The 16,842-nt window shown below is 50.3% G+C and overlaps 1 protein-coding gene across 2 annotated transcripts in view; it reads left to right on the forward strand.

Annotated features, from left to right (window-relative positions):
* The window catches only part of EXOC6B (exocyst complex component 6B), a gene marked incomplete at both ends in the record, with an annotated part of 314,229 nt that overhangs the window by 211,203 nt on the left and 86,184 nt on the right, over positions 1-16,842 (forward strand). For both annotated transcript variants that reach the window (XM_080344137.1, XM_080344138.1), the window contains one exon: positions 16,192-16,333. In XM_080344137.1, coding sequence (XP_080200263.1) covers positions 16,192-16,333 — 142 coding nt within the window. The remainder of the gene's footprint in view (positions 1-16,191; positions 16,334-16,842) is intronic.

The raw sequence follows: 16,842 nt of genomic DNA on the forward strand, positions 1-16,842 counted from the left end.
ATCACTAATCTGCCTGTCTAAAAGAGATTGAAAAATCAAAATCTGATTGCACAAAATAGCAGGACAAAGGAATAATTGTAACAGGCTTTAAAATGTCCGGTGGGAAGTAGTTGTGGCTAATCCTGGAAGTTTCTTAGTGTTGTAGACACAGACGCACATTAAGAAAAGCGAGTTCCATGGGGCGCAGACACGGATGAACAGCATCTGAAATCCTCTCTGTATGGTCCTCAGGCAGCTTCCTGTGCTCTCTGGAGATGATCTGGGTCTCTTGAGGGGTTGCTTGGACCAGCTTGCCATGAAGCTTGGGCAAAACGCCCTTAAAACGAGGGGGTACGCCGGGCCGGTGATGGAGCGACACTCGCTCAGCTGTGTGGTCCTGCGCTGCGGTTTGCCGGCTCGGCTTTGCTCCTCTGCTCTTCTCAAGTGTCTCCAAAATCCCCACTACTTCCCAAAATGAAGGGGTCAAAACAAGAACTTAGGGCGGCTTTAAAGCAAGGAGCAAAGCATTCAAATACGGTGGTTTTAGCTTTGTTGGCTGGGGAGAAGCCTGACCTCTGATTAACCCGGGAGCGCTAGTTAACTCGAAGCTGGGTAAGCCAAGTTATCTTGTAATTACATGGTTTCTTGTCTGCTTTCAGCACTCTGAAAATTAATTGAAGCTAAAATGCCCAGTCCCATAAATCCTTTAAACCAGGGTGTGCACGCTTCCCCAGGTATGGCTTCCCTTTGTGTAGTCACCTCGGCATGTTCGGCTTTGATTTTTATTTTACAAACGTAGATTTATAAAGCTGTTTTATGCTCCCTTTTGCATGCACGTACGTACACAAAGAATCGAATGTGCAGCACGGGGAATTTGGCAGCCGAAAATCCATCCTGAGCGGAGCGGAAGGAATTGAAACACACCTGCTGCCTCCCGCTCCAGAGCCCCAGCGTCTGTCTCCAAAAACCCCAACACAAGTTTAAATATGGGGTTTTTTTTCCTCCTTTAGGCTCGAATTTAAGAGAAACAATAGACTTTACAATTTTACGCTTTCCTCTTAGTTCGTCTGCTGGCAACGTGAAATCTTGTAAGGCTTCTCTTAAGCTGTGAACGTGCAAAAGGAACCTTGGTGAGCACCACGTCTGCTCCCAAAGTCTCCAGTTGTCTCCCTTAACTCACCCATTGGAGGAGACCCACCTGCCCAGAGGAGCCCAACCTTGGAGGGCAACGTCCTTTGGGGTCCCCGTGCAGAGGTCACTTGAATTGAGGTTGCCCAGAGAAGCATTGGGAGCTCGTGGACATTGTTCGGAGCCAATACCCCTGTGAGCATGGTTGGGTGCTCTTGGTGTGGTTGAAGTGGCTGCAATTAAGGACACGTCATTTCATGACCATCAATGTGTTGTCTCTGGTTTCTGCAGCTTAGGTTTGATGTAGTAGCAAGAAAGAGCAAGAAAAGCCTTGAAAAGTGCAGATCATAGAATCATAGAATCATTTTGGTTGGAAGAGACCCTCAGGATCATGGAGTCCAACCATAACCCAACTCTAGCACTAACCCACGTCCCTGAGAACGTCATGTCTGTCTGTCCAGCCCTCCAGGGATGGTGACTCCAGCACTGCCCTGGGCAGCCTGTTCCAATGCCCCACAGCCCTTTGGGGAAGAAATTGTTCCCACATCCAACCTCAACCTCCCCTAGTGCAACTTGAGGCCGTTTCCTCTGGTCCTATCACTTGCTACTTGGGAGCAGAGACCAACACCCTCCGTGCTACAACCTCCTCTCTTGTGATCACTGTGGTCTTTCTTCGTTGGGTTTCCTGAGAGGCAATAAATAGAGCTCGATGGGTTAATTAAAAACCAAGATAACACTGATTTCTGTCCATCCTTTTCTCCTCTCTGTCTTTAACTATAACATCTCAGTATTGAAAACAGAAATTTGATGTCAAATTTAGTTTGTGGAAACAATGTGAAACGAGCTGATGTTTCATATGCCGCTCGTGTTGGTCACTCAGCAATCCGCTCCGCTTGGAAGAGAAAAATACCTCCCGATCGGAGCGTTGATGGCTCATGGAATGGAAATGGAGCGGGTGGGTGGGGTGGGTTTTTGTTGTTGTTTTGAGCTCATCCTCTTTTCCAGTCTGTTCGACATCTGGACCTTAAGTCATGTACCGGTTGCGTTTCCACCAGGCGGCCGTACGTCACGGCAACATGCCGACCCTTCCTTCGGCAACGGAATCTGCGTAAATGGGCAATCTGGAGCGGCCACGTGTGTGCGAGGGGTGAGGAGCCCTTGGTGTGGGTGCACTGGATGGCTCTGCGTGCGGCGTGTTGCGCTCCAGACATCGAGATCTTTCCCCTCTTTACTTACAACGTCAAATTACAGTTATAAAATTATATAGCAGAGATGAAGCAATTCAGTTCGCGCTCTTTAAGTTCTTCCTACTGCCATAATTGGCAGCTGCTTTGCCCTGATACATCAGCAGAAGGAAGAGTGGTTCGAGCTCTTCATACATTCATCTGTATTTAATCAACTTTTTGTTTCCAAAATGGCAGCTGCTTTGTATTTAATGGAAAATCAGGCTCTTCCCAATGGAAAGAATGTTATTCCCGAAGTGAATACAAAAGAAAAGCCACAAAAGAGGAGGATGAAATATGACATGTATGTTTTTTCTCACTCGCTCCCGATGGCGGCCGGGCCGCGGCTCTGCTGTGCGTCAGCTCACTCGGGAAGTCCCAGCTCATGGACTCGGGGACCACATTAGGAGGCACAAACAGCACTAAGCAAAATTAGGGCTCCTTCATGCCCCATGTGTACATATGGAGACACAAGTGCTGGTTATTTATGGGTTTAACTCCTTTGCAGGCTGAGATGCCTCCAATGTTGGGGCACCGTGTTTTCCTTGACACCTCTTGTTGTAGGGTCTTGGTGTCTTTTTCAGAGGTGAACAATCCTTGTGGAGACGCAGGTGATGATGATGGAAGGAGGAGAAAATCACAGAATCACAGAATGGCCTGGGTTGGAAAAGACCTCAGAGATCGTCCAGTCCAACCCTTGGTCCAACTCCAGCCCATTGACTAGATCATGGCACTAAGTGCCATGGCCAATCTCAGTTTCAAAACCTCCATGGCCGCTGAGTCCAGCACCTCCCTGGGCAGCCGTTCCAATGCCTGACCACTCTCTGCACAGAATTGCTTTCTAATCTCCAGCCTCAATTTCCCCTGGCAGAGTTGAAGCCCATGGCCCCTTGTCCTATTGCTGATGCCTGGGAGAAGAGCCCAATCCCCACCTGGCTACAACTGCCCTTCAGGTAGTTCTAGAGAGTGCTGAGCTCATCTCTGAGCCTCCTCTTCTCCAGACTAACCAAGCCCAGCTCCCTCAGCCTCTCCCCATAGGGCTTGTGTTCAAAGGAGCTCGAGGAGCATCAAGCCTGTATGGCAGTGTTGATCTGCTCGAGGGTGGGAAGGATCTACAGAGGGATCTGGATCAATTGGCTGAGGCCAGTTGTCTAAGGTTCAACAAGGCCAAGTGCCAGGTCCTGCACTTGGGTCAGAACAACCCCATGGATGCTGCAGGCTGGGGAAGAGCAGCTGGAAAAGGCCCTGGGGGTGTTGGTGCCAGTGGCTGAACATGAGCCAGTGTGTGCCCAGGTGGCCAAGAGGCCACCAGCATCCTGGCTGGTACCAGCACTGGTGTGGCCAGCAGGACCAGGGTCCCTGTGCTGGGACCTGGGGGGAACAAACTGCGAATCCTTGGGCAGTTTTGGGCCCCTCACACCAAGAAAGGGCTTGAGGTGCTGGAGCGAGTGGAGAGAAGGGAACGGAGCTGGTGAGGGGCTGGAGCACAAGTGTGATGGAGCGGCTGAGGGACTTGGGGGGTTCAGCTGGAGAACAGGAGCTGAGGGGAGACCTTCTGATCTCTGACCTGCCTGAAAGGAGCTTTGGAGCCAGGGGGGTCGGGCTCTGCTCCCCAGGAACAAGCGCCAGGAGCAGAGGAAACGGCCTCAAGTTGCGCCAGGGGAGGTTGAGGTTGGATGTGGGACCAATTTCTTCCCCAAAGGGCTGTGGGGCATTGGAACAGGCTGCCCAGGGCAGTGCTGGAGTCACCATCCCTGGAGGGCTGGACAGACGGACATGAGGTTCTCAGGGACACGGGGCAGTGTTGGGCTTGGCAGTGCTGGGTTAATGGTTGGACTTGTTGATCATAAAGGTCTTTTCTAACCAAAATGATTCCGTGCTTCTATTCTATGTTTCTTGTCCAAGCCCACCCAGCAGGTCCATGGGTCCCTGTCCTGTCCCAAGGATCGCAGTGAATGTGCAGCACCGTCCTCTCTCTGTCTGCTGCTCATGGTTGCTTGCAGTGTTTGCATTTAAATGTCAAAATATCATAATTCAGAGCTGGGGGGAAGGCTGCCAAACTGCCACAGTGACAAGTTAAAAGCCTCAGATTTGTCCAATTGAGTAAACGCTGCAGTTCGTTTTGGGATTCCCTCCCGCTGAGGCGCAGGAGATGTTGATCCACACCATGGAGACACCTTCTGGGGGAAGGAGAGGTGCTTTGAGCTGTTGTGACGTGCTCTGTCCTTGTATTTTGTGCTTTGCGGTGGTTTTTGTAGCTGCTCCAGCGCTGGCCCCTGCACCTCCCTGTCTCACCGTCCCGCACTGCAGGGAGTTGACACCAGCATTTGCAGTGCAGCTCAAATCAAGTGGCAAACGAGGATAAAGCGGAGAGTTCCCCGAGTGTCTCAATGCATAACGTGACCGTATGCCTGACCTGGACTGGCAGGACTCCTTTCCCACTCGTTTTTGGTCCTTGCACAGGTCTGTGAAGCATCTCAGGAGACCAACCAGCAGCCTGAAGCTCCAACGCAGACCCTGCTCATTTGGGTGAACCAGGTTCCGCACACAACTGTTCCCATGCTATAAACTTAAAAAAACGCAGTTAATTAAAGATATCCTGCCATGCACTCGCATGGTGTGCAAGTAAAAAAGACACACATCTTGGAAACTGAATGCTCTGTTTCCTTGTGTGTTTTGCATATGTGCATATGCACAAAAAACCCCAAACATCTCTTGCAGTTCCCAGCTTAAGCTTTGCTGCAAACTGCCGAGCGCCTACAAAAAGGCCTCTGCCCCATTGTGTGTGTCTCTGTAAAGCTTCCCCGTGCTCAACAGCTGAGTCCCGAGGTGTTTCCCTTATCCACCTTCCGCCCTTCCTTCTATTTGTTTATTTCTTATTTTAAGAAAACCAAAATAGATGTTGCTTGTTGACTCTGCAGCGCAACCAAAGTGAGAGAAAAATCTTGTGTTCGTGTGTGTTCTCCTGTCGTGGAGCCTCTTCTGTCCTGGATCCTACGATTGTATGTGCTTACAAAGTCCTTGAGCTGTGCTTTCGCTTTTGGGTGTATTTGCTCCTGCTTGTAGGCCAGTAGGTGCAGTTTGTGGTGCCAAGACCCCTCGATGCCTACGCAGGAATAATCTTGGTTAGTCCACAAATGAAGTCACGTTTGGTGACAGACCAAAACAAACCCAAACCGAATGAAAATCAGAATAAAATAACATATAAAAGAAAAGCCAAGCCCTTTCAGCTCTGCCTACGGGGGCCGGTTGCGACTGTCCCCCCCGACGCCGTTACTTCTGTGCTGCTCTGCGTTTCAGCCTTGAGTCTCCCAGCAGCTTCAGCCCAAATAGCCTCCAGCTGTTGACCTTGGGCATCTTTGACACAACCAAACTCGTAGGGTTTTCTGCTTTGATTGGAATGCGAGGGGTTTTGTATCAGGCTGCAGCGGCTGGCCTGGCTGGCTGGTTTATTTTTTGTGTGGTGAGGATAATTGCTGTATTTGCTTTTCTTTCCCCTTTTCTTTTTTAGTTGTCTGGTGGCCTCTCAGCTTCTGTTGGGAGCTCAGCTTTGCCATGTGTTTGTCTCGCTGCTGTATCTGTGACAGCCTGTTTTCCCTTTAGTACCCAAAATAGAATATAAGTGGTAAATGTTTACTTCTAAAAATGACACCCCGTCGATTCTTTTAAATACCACTGGAAGGCAGCCACTTAAACACGGGCTTGGGCTCAGCTTTTGCGTGAGTTTGAAAGCAATCGCGCTCCACGCAGAGGATGGTGGCCTTCCACGTTGGTTGGAGCAGCTGCTCTTTTTGCTCTTAAGACTCTGTCAGCTTTCCAGGTGAGCGGGTCCGCGCACAAGGCAAATTTCTCTTGGAATTGTCTTAGTTGACGTGGCTTTAAGGTGGTGTTCTTCATAGGTTTAGTGTTCTGAACCTGAGACACTGAAGTGGTGGAAGGCTGTCTCTTGAAGCCTGGTAGGGATGGTCAAAGTCACGGGTGGACCAAACTCCTGGTTTCACTCAATAAAGGGTACGACAGTGATGGCAATCTGTGTAAATCTGGTGATTTGCTAATGGCAACGAAGCTTCTTCCATAGGTGACTACAACCTGCCCTGCTCCCAGCCCAAGTCACCGGGGGGAGAGGGAAGAGGAGCAACGCCTGCTGTTGGTCCTACCCAGACCGTGTGTCCTCCTCCCCTACCAGAAACCGTTGTTCATTGTGTCACTTTGGCATGGCGGGTGCTGGGCAGAAACAGGCCTTTCTCATTCCTGCTAAAGCAGGACTCAGATGCCTGTCCCGTCCACTGTGAGAAGCAGGATGGATGTTGGGGCTGTTGGAAGGGAGGCCGTTGACATGAAGGCGATGCCATTGACCGTTCCAGTGGGTCCCAGCTGTGTGTTGAATCCAAAACGCCTTCCTTAAACACGTGTGCAGTCATTTCTTCTCCTTTCCTAAGTCTGGGCATCAGCAAACCTTTAACTTCATGATGTGAAGACCTGATGGGGGTCCAAGGCTGAGGAGCATCCTAGAGGTCCAAAGCTGAGGAGCATCCTAGAGGTCTAAGGCTTCGGAGCATCCTAGAGGTCCAAGGCTGGGGAGCATTTCTTTCCTCCCACAAATGTTGCTCGTCGCCAGCCTTCTCTTGTTGGCTGGAAGGTTTCTTCTTCATTTCCTTGGCAAATTTCACAACCACATGGAGGTCAACTTGCAGCTTTGGTGCCAGTTGCCTTTTCCAAGCCTGCAAGTCAACACACTGGCTTTGGTGTTTAGCTCCTGGCGTGACTTCACGGAGCCAGGGATCAAATGCGGAGCTTGACTGTGGCTGAAATCAATAAGCAACCGTTAATATTCGCATATCAGTCACCTCTCATGTCCCACACAGGTCATGCCTAACGCAGAGTGACAGGGCTCAGCCCGCCACGCATTCCCTGCTGGAGACCAGGAACAGTCTGCTCTCCTCTCTCTGTAACACAAACAAATTGGGGAGGGAAAAGTGATTTCTTCTTCTTAATAAGGGTTCTGCAAAGCCAAGTAAATAGAATTAGTTAATTAAGAGTTGCTCTCTTGATGTCTAACGTGAAGCTCATACTCTCAGGGATGGATTTGATTTTCTGGTGGAATGTGTGGTGTTGTCTGACCTTATAGCACTTAACGCGTCTAATTGTCTCCTGGATAAAGACACTACATCGATTCTCTTTTTATGTTACACATAAAACCTCTCAGAAAAATTAACTTTTCTTTTTGCTAATGTGTATTGTTCCCGTGATTCGATGCTCTTGCTGTTGTGTTTTAACTTCATTTGGTTGCATCCTTTCTCACGGCTAATCTGGGCTTGGTTTAGCTGTGAAATCCCGCGGTTCTCCAGATCAGCATCTTCTCTTTTAAACACCAGGGCAGATGTTTTCTCTGTCTTTCCTTCAAACTGCTCAGTGCTCTGAGGCCGCTAAAAAAGGAACATTGATGTACGGAGCTCCCGTGTCCCTTGTCCCTCCACCGGGTCTATGTGATCCCATCCTGTGGGGCTGTAGGTACAATTTTTGGTTTGGGATCATGTTCCCTGTGCTGTTGCTTCTCTGTGCCATCAGGTCTGCACCCATAGAGGCTGGTATGGCCAAGCTGGTCATTGATGCCAACTGAACTCCTGCCTTCAGAGGGGACACCAGTATAAGTTGGGGAATGACCTATTAGAGAGCAGCGTAGGGGAAAGGGAGCTGGGGGTTGTGGGGACAGCAGGGTGACCATGAGCCAGCACTGGGCCCTTGTGGCCAGGAAGCCAATGGGACCTGGGGTGGGTTAGAAGGGGGTGGTCAGTAGGTCAGAGAGGTTCTCCTGCCCCTCTGCTCTGCCCTGGGGAGACCACACCTGGAATCTTGTGTCCAGTTGTGGCCCCTCAGTTCCAGCAGGACAGGGAACTGCTGCAGAGAGTCCAGCGCAGCCACCAAGATGCTGCAGGGAGCGGAGCATCTCCCGTGTGAGGAAAGGCTGAGGGAGCTGGGGCTCTGGAGCTGGACAAGAGGACACTGAGGGGGGACTCATTGCTGGGGATCAATATGGAAAGGGGGAGTGTCAGGAGGATGGAGCCAGGCTCTGCTGGTGACAACCAGTGACAGGACAAGGGGCAATGGGTACAAACTGGAACACAGGAGGTTCCACTTAAATTTGAGAAGCAACTTGTTGGGGGTGAGGGTGTCAGAGCCTGGCCCAGGCTGCCCAGGGGGTTGTGGAGTCTCCTTCTGTGCAGACATTCCAACCCGCCTGGACACCTTCCTGTGTAACCTCATCTGGGTGTTCCTGCTCCATGGGGGGATTGCACTGGATGAGCTTTCCAGGGCCCTTCCAGCTCCTGACATTCTGGGATTCTGTGACACCTTTGGAGACCACTGTGCCAAGGGTGGGCATTGCTATGCCAGCCTGTGGCTTGTCCAGTGCAGAGCAGGATGCCTCTTCTTTGAGGGTGGTGAGAGCCTGGCCCAGGTTGGGCAGAGAGGTGGTGGCTGAACCATCCCGGAGACATCCCAGGCCAGGCTGGACGGGGCTCTGAGCACCCTGAGCTGGTGAAGATGTCCCTGTCATGGCAGGGGGGGCACTGGGGGAGCTGGGAAGGTCCCTCCAACCCAAACTGTTCTGTGATTCTTGACAATCTGTTTTGTTTGGGGCTTTCACATGTTGCTCCAGGATGTCTTCATCCTACATACACTCATAGAAACATTTTAGTTGAAAAAGACCCTCAAGATCATCAAGTCCAACCGTTCCCCCAACCCTGTCTCTGCCCCATGTCCTGAGAACCTCATGTCCGTCTGTCCAACCCTCCAGGGATGGTGACTCCACAAGTTGTTGAGTGCAGATCTGCAGATTTTTAATAGCAAAAAAACCCACCCAGCCAACCAACCAAACCTCCCCCAAATCCAACAAAAAAACCCAACCCCAAAGCCTTACAAAATCCACTTTGTCAAAATTGAAAATGGATTTCTGGGCAACTAATAAGAGACTTGATTGTTTTTAAGTAAACCTCTTAAAACCAACAGAGTTACCCATTGTACATTTGTTTTTACTGCTTGGGAGGTGTGAACGTGTCTGGGTATGGTTTGGGGGTTTTGCCGTCTTCAGTGACTGCAGAACAATTGGAGGGTTTTTTTGTATAAAAAGGCAATTAAAAACGCATCAGGGTGGTGTTAAGAACCTGGCAAATGAGGGTGGCACGGGCAGGCCAGGAAATTTTGCTCTTAAGAGCTGATTTACTGATTTTGCCCGTGGTTTAGTGAGATTTGGAGCTCTGATGCTGTCGACATCAAGGACAGTCCAGAGACATCTGGGGCAGGAGGAGATGGCGCCGGGGGGGCTGCAGGGTCTGGACTCCTTGTGCCTGCACCCAAAGTATCCACTGGGGTTATTTGCAGTTTTAAGCTGCCAAACAATTGCTCATTATTGTAGCATCACATTTCCATCTTCTGCAAAATATCCCACCAGTGTCGCGTTATAAATCGGAGAAGCCAGCAAATTCGATGTTGAAATTATAAGGGCGGCTTGTGGTGTTTATAGAAAAGCGGACATTTAGTATGGAGGAATTGAAGTTTTTTGGCCCACTTTTCTGTTGCGTGAAGCCCGTGGATTTGCACGTCTAAATATACTGAATCGCATCAATCCTGATGCTCGTCGCGGATTTCAGAAAAGGAATTCTGCTGGTAGCGAAAAGTAAAAATAATTGGAGATTCTGAGACCATTTGAAAGCTGTCAGGCTTCATTTTCCATGGGAATGCTGCATTAATTCTTTGGCGAGCTGGTGGAAGCGTGTTCGGGGCTACAATAGCACTTTTGTTTGCTTCTCAGTGGCCACATTGCACCTAATTTTGACCGAGCAAAACGCAGGCGGCACCAGCAGGTTCCTCCTCATGGAGCTGGAGGTGCTTCAGCAGGATGTGGTCCCTTGGACAACCATCTCGGGTCTCTCCTGGGACCCTCTGGTCGGTGGCCGTTGCCACCCGGTGCCACCGCGGTGGCCGTGGCAGCGGTAGGTGAGCGCGAGGAGCCCCCTCTCCCCCGTATTCCTGATTGCGCCTTAAGATTAATGGGTATTTATTTTAACAACCATTCCGTTTCAGTAGCTTTTAATGAGTCCTTTGATAGCGAGTTCCTTAATTAACGAGGCAGCCTTTCAGCGTTTCCTTTCCCTAATTGTTAACATATTTGCTGTTTTCAAACACAAAGCGCTCCCGTGAGCGGCGCCCGTGCTGACCTTCCTCCCGGGAGCCCCGAGGCTTCCATCTGCTGCCCAGGGGTGAAAAACAGATGACAAGAGATGGTTTCGTGGCTGATCTCCTGAAGCGTGGTTGGGTCGGTTGAGTAGCCCATGGAGGTGTGCTCTGGTAGGTGCCCCTTGGTTGTGTCTTCTTGTGTTCAGAGGTTTGGTTGTGCCCTTTCAGTGGTTGACGTGGCCTCGAGGAACCTCTCTGGTTGTCCTACCCGTGTGCTCAGAGGAAGCTTTGGTGGGACAGGGACGACAGCGTTGCCTTGAGAGGTGTGGAAACCCCAATTGTAGACCCCAACAACAAAGCGGTTGCACCGAAGGACATGGGCAGAGGGATCCATTGCCAGAAATGTGCTTAGACACCGATTTGAGTCTCAAAACAAGCCACCCGTGGCTTTTGCTCTGATAATATGCTCATAATTCCTTCATTTCACTGAATGTTGGACCAAGCTGGAGCTTGGTGGGGGTGTCTGTGCAGGCACTTGGTTGTCTTGGCCATTGAGCTCTGTCAGCTTTCATCTGTGATCCCCATTCTCCCTCATACGAATCGAGTTCATTTTTAATGAGGTTTTCAAAGGTCTGGAATAACCGAGTGATACTCTAGAGGTGTTCTGGACTTGCTTCATGCGATTTTAAGGTTTTCAGTTTCCTGTCAAGTTGATAAATGAGAGTTTGGAGACTTTAAGGTGTTTGTTTTTACCCCTTCTCTGCAGACAGCTCAGGTGGTGATCGCGTTCCCCCTCCTTCGCTTTCCAAATCTCATCTTGTATTTGAGGTAAATGGTTCCTGAGCTGGAGGGGCCGCAGTGTTCGGGTAGGTAAAGCGTTTCTGGAACACAGGCAGGGCCCGAGCTGGTTCGGAGCAGGATCAGGATGTAACCCTGCGATTTCTCGAGGCGCCGGCACGGGAAGAGCCCATGGGAGTGTCAGCAGTTCCGCCACGCGCTCGCCAAACTCATCAGGGTAATTAGCAGCAGGTCTGAGCCGTCCCGGCGGCTCCTTTGAACCGCAGGGTTTTCTAGGAGCAGCGATGTCTAGGGATGACATCTCGGAGGCAGCGGCGCCACCTCGGTGCCAAGGCGCACGTCCCGACGCCGCTGCTGTGGGTGGTGCCGCGAATGGTTTCGGGCATGGGGTGGAAAACACGTCCGTCACGGGCTCGGCTCCGTGTTTGCCGGGCGGGCGAGCAAGGGCTTTTCCTCCCAGCACCGCACCAGAGCTGAAAAATGAGCCAGGGAGAAAAAGAACCTGCTACAAAGTCAACCTCAACCTTGCCAAAGAGCCAAGATGGGCACGTTGCAATATGAGGATGTGCTTGATATCTGCCGGCGTTGCAGCCCAAACCATCCCGAATGTGAACCCCACAACACCCTTCTGCGCTTCCAGCAGCAGCTTGTTAGTGGTGATATATCCATGTTTTCCGCCTGTCAGCAACAGCTGCTTATCAAGCAGATATTGCACTGTATTTCGGGGGAAACACTCTAAAATTGATGTTCGGGAGCCATTGGTGATCTTAGAAGGAGCTGCATCTGCCGCGCTGAGTGTAGGGGTGAGGTAGGAAAGGATTAGGTTCAGTCTTATTTATAAGGTTGGGTTCAGTCTTATTTATAAGGCTAGGTTCAGTCTTATAAATAAGAGTGAAAAATGTGAGTTCTGGAATGGTTTTAAATCTCGGTGCCCAGGGAGGGAGATGCTGGTGGTCCCTGGTGGTACCTTCTTTTCTCTAGCCAGACGTTTAGCGCAATGATTTAAACCCCTGTGGCATCTCTAAGCCCTCTAATAGTAAATATAAGGAAAAATGGATTAATGCTTAAAAGGCGGAAAAAAGTACCTGTATATACTTTTGTCTTTCATCCAGTAATATTAGATCCAAACTGTCAGGCGTCTGTATGTTCTTAAATCCAAGATGAAAGACCAGATCTTTTTTAGAGCAGAATGTTTTTTAGGTGTTTCAACCTGAAGAATAGTGGAAATAAAAGGTCGGGTTCTCAGCTGGCACAAGAAGATTCGGTTTTAGGCTTTTCAAAGACACAGTGCACTTTTGCACCTGAAAAGCATTGTGGGCCTGGCCAAATCCTGCGTGAAAGGGGAAGGTTGAGCCAAAAGCTGCTCCTCGGCTTCTTGGTTGGATCCCTATTACCGTCTCTTCAACAAACTGCAGCAGAAAATACCGGCAAAGAATGTCCTAACGTGCCACTTTTTGTGGCAGAGCCGCAGCAGAGTTGTTGTGCTGTCAAGCCCTCATGATTCAATTAGTTTTTCCATCCCGTATTCCTCACGTTCGGCTTATTGACTTGACATTTCATCTCAGTTATTTGCTCATCTTCACACTGTCCCTTGTTCAGTCCGTACTGGGGCAGGCCTGGCCGGAGCAATGTGTGCACGGGGCAGGCGTGTTGGCTGCAGCTCCTGCAGACCCAGGTGACCCTTTAGGTACCTCCACACCTGCTGCTCTGATCCTTTTTGAGATGCAAGAAGGTTGCTCCTCTTCAATTTTTGTCAACGGGGCAGAAAACCATCCTCAGGTTTTTCCTTTTGACTTCACCCGGGGTTATAGAATCATTTTGATTGGAAGAGAACCGCAAGATCATGGAGTCCAACCATAACCCAACTCTAGCACTAAACCATGTCCCTGAGAACCTCATGTCCGTCTGTCCAACCCTCCAGGGATGGTGACTCCAGCACTGCCCTGGGCAGCCTGTTCCAATGCCCCACAGCCCTTTGGGGAAGAAATTGGTCCCACATCCAACCTCAACCTCCCCTGGCGCAATTTGAGGCCGTTTCCTCTGCTCCTGGCGCTTGTTCCTGGGGAGCAGAGCCCGACCCCCCTGGCTCCAAGCTCCTTCCAGGCAGGTCAGAGATCAGAAGGTCTCCCCTCAGCTCCTGTTCTCCAGCTGAACCCCCCAGGTCCCTCAGCCGCTCCATCACACTTGTGCTCCAAATTGAGCATCTTCAAAGCTTCTCCAAGGCTTCCAACCCTCTGTACAAACTCCTGCTGGTGTGCAAGTGTGAGCTGATGGGTGGGATTTTCTCTTGCTCTTCCAAGCAGGGTAAGGAGCCCTGTCCCCTGTGTCTATCATGAGCAGTGGTCCCAGTATACAGCTGCACAGCTTTGCTTTCTCATCCTCCGCTTCCACCTGCATCTTCTGCTCAAGTTTTCACAGATGAAAACTACTCAATCAGAGCAAAAGCTCAAGTGTCTGTTGGGAGTAATGAAGAAAAATCACAGCCAGGTAGCAACGCGCTTCCCACCGTGGTTGGGGATGAGGAATTGGCACAAGCGGTGTTTTAAATAACCAAATGTGTCAGAGGGGCACGACTAAATGATGGAAAGCAAAGAAAAACATGCAGTGCTCTGCTAAACCTTATGGTGGCCGTGCTTCATCTTCATTTTAGTGAAGGTGTTTGTTTGGAGGTGAGTAATGAACGTTCCTGGAGCCTGGGAACAGCGGTGAAGAGCGGAGATGAAGTACCTGCCCCGCAATGCGTGGGGCTGCTCTTTTTCTTTTTATTTCTTAAATAAAAGATGATATTTTACCCTCCTGCTGAAGGTGAATATGACCCGAAGATCCAAACCAACTTTGCAAAGCCGGTAAGAACATTTCCCAGCACACGCATCCAACATTTGCTCATCTCTCCGTGCTGCAGCAATGAAACTCGCAGCCCGAAACGCCACGTAAACCCCTCGTGTTAATCCCAATTTAAATACAATTTGGAAAGCGCTCGTAAAAATCTGTGTGATCTCCCCAAGCCACTCCTTGATGTCAAGAAAGCGTGCTGAAGTCTTTTGTGTGCCTTTGAAAACATAATCTCCTGCTGAAGCTGTTTTCAGGGTAGAACCATTATCCAGAATTACTATATTGTGGTGGGGTTCCACGTATCGCCATCGGGATCGCTCCGTGTGCTGTCAGCCGAGGCGTTTGTGCGAGTCCGTGCTCTTGTGCCAAAGGATTTCCCCATTTATATGGGTTTCAATCTGTTGCAGACCCATGCAAATCTCACCTGCTAATTCTTATCTACCCAAATCTTACCTGCCACAAATTTTGGATGGCACACAGCAATGCCCGAGGAATGGGGGGAACCTTTTGAGCATTTGGAAATGAGGGAGAAATTCAGACAGGCTGAAAAACAAAAGGCTCCCACGTGTTCGTTGCCCCAAAGCGACGCTTGGTTTGAGTTCACTGAGTCCATGGCACCTGTAACCTGTGGGACTTGCTGCTGCGATGCAAAATATGTTCAGTAAAAATGAAAGACACTTCAGATTTTTAAGTGCTGTGTGTTTGAGATGGTCTGAGTTTGCTTAATGACCTTATGGGTGCTTTAATTTTCCTCCCATGCTTCTGGTCAGCCTGGATTGTCTGAAGCACTTGGCTGCATGCAGCGTGTGCTCCCCGCTTGCTCCTGAGCCTGGTCATTGAGAGGACCTACGAGGCAGAGCATCCGTGTTCTGCTTGGAAAGGTCTTCTCCTGCTCTGTCCCCTGGTGGCATCTCAAGGGGATCAAGAACCTGTAGGTCTTCATGGAGGATCTCAGTTCTTCAGGTCCGTGCCCATCAGCTTCCATCTCTTCTGATGGAGGTTCTCCTGGTCGTGCATGCTTTGGCCAGGTCGGGATGTGGGTACTCGAGCTTGGTGACCTGCTCATGGTCTTTCACAGGAGATGGAGCTTTGTGAACCTGTCGTTCTCCATCCCATTCCCCACCATCACTCCTTTCCTTAATACCACTCTCTGAACACCCCAAGTCCTCGGAAGCATCCTGAGCCTCCCGCTGACAGCTCAGTTCTGTCCATGCAGAGGCTTCACCCGTAATCTGAAAATCAGCTGTTTCAAATTCCATAGTTCAAAAATGTAAGCGTGGTAATTGAATTGTCTGTTGTTATTACTCTTCCCGTGCCTTGCTGCTCTTTCTCGATCAGAAAATGGAAGGCTGAGATCTCAGTTATTCCTCAGCGGTGAAACATGACTGTGATGGCTGAGGTGGTGAGACCACACCTGGAATCTTGTGTCCAGCTGTGGCCCCTCAGTTCCAGCAGGACAGGGAACTGCTGCAGAGAGTCCAGCGCAGCCACCAAGATGCTGCAGGGAGTGGAGCATCTCCCGTGTGAGGAAAGGCTGAGGGAGCTGGGGCTCTGGAGCTGGACAAGAGGACACTGAGGGGGGACTCATTCATGAGGATCAATATGGAAAGGGGGAGTGTCAGGAGGATGGAGCCAGGCTCTTCTGGTGACAACCAGTGACAGGACAAGGGGCAATGGGTGCAAACTGGAACACAAGAGTTTCCACTTAAACATGAGAAGTAACTTGTTGGGGTGAGGGTGTCAGAGCCTGGCCCAGGCTGCCCAGGGGGTTGTGGAGTCTCCTTCTGTGCAGACATTCCAACCCGCCTGGACACCTTCCTGTGTAACCTCATCTGGGTGTTCCTGCTCCATGGGGGGATTGCACTGGATGAGCTTTCCAGGGCCCTTCAACCCTTGACACTCTGGGGTTCTGTGAAGGACAGTGGTTGCGAGGTGGAGCACTCCCTGAAGATCCCAGAGCAGATGGGACACATTAAAGAGGTTGGACTGGCTCTGAAGCAGTTCCTCGTGCATTTTGCTCTTGCTGGCTGTACTGAGTGTCCGTTTTCTGTTGCAGGGGAAGGTGGCGCAGACAGCCTGCATGTCGGCGTGCAAGCACCTCTCCACCTCGCTGATGCAGCTGCTGCTGGAGGCCGAAGTGCGGCAGCTGACACTGGGCGCCCTGCAGCAGTTCAACCTGGACGTGGAGGAGTGCGAACGTAAGGCACCGACTCATCGTGCTTTTTTCCATGTCTCGCTTTGCCCCATTGTGTGTTGGGACCCAAACCAGTGGTTTTAGTGGTGCTGAGTTGTTTGGGATGGGTGAAAGCCTGTGGAGCAAACTGGCCTGTCCACAGTGACACTTGGCAGGATCTTCAGGACAGAAGCAGCCCAGTAAATCCTAAGAGATCAAAGCTTTTTCTTCTTAAATGCTTCTTGATGCTTTCCAGACCATCCCTGCTTTGGGAGATGGAGTATTTGGAGTGGGTAAAACATGAGGGGAGCTCAAAAATCTTCTTCTTTTCTCCCTGTTTTTATACTGAAGCTAAAGCAGGGTGAGCACATGGTGCACAGGAACCTCTCTCCCTTAGGACGGTGATGGGTTTATTACTGAGATTAATATAGGGATGGATTAGCCACCGTGGCTGTAGAAAACTCAGAGCTTGATAGGGTTGCTAAAGACTTCAAGAAATCTTTGATAAAGTATTTTGGGGGAGTTTGATTTTTT

This window comes from Nesoenas mayeri (genome assembly GCF_963082525.1).
Source record: "Nesoenas mayeri genome assembly, chromosome: 4".
Classification (NCBI taxonomy): Eukaryota; Metazoa; Chordata; class Aves; order Columbiformes; family Columbidae; genus Nesoenas; species Nesoenas mayeri.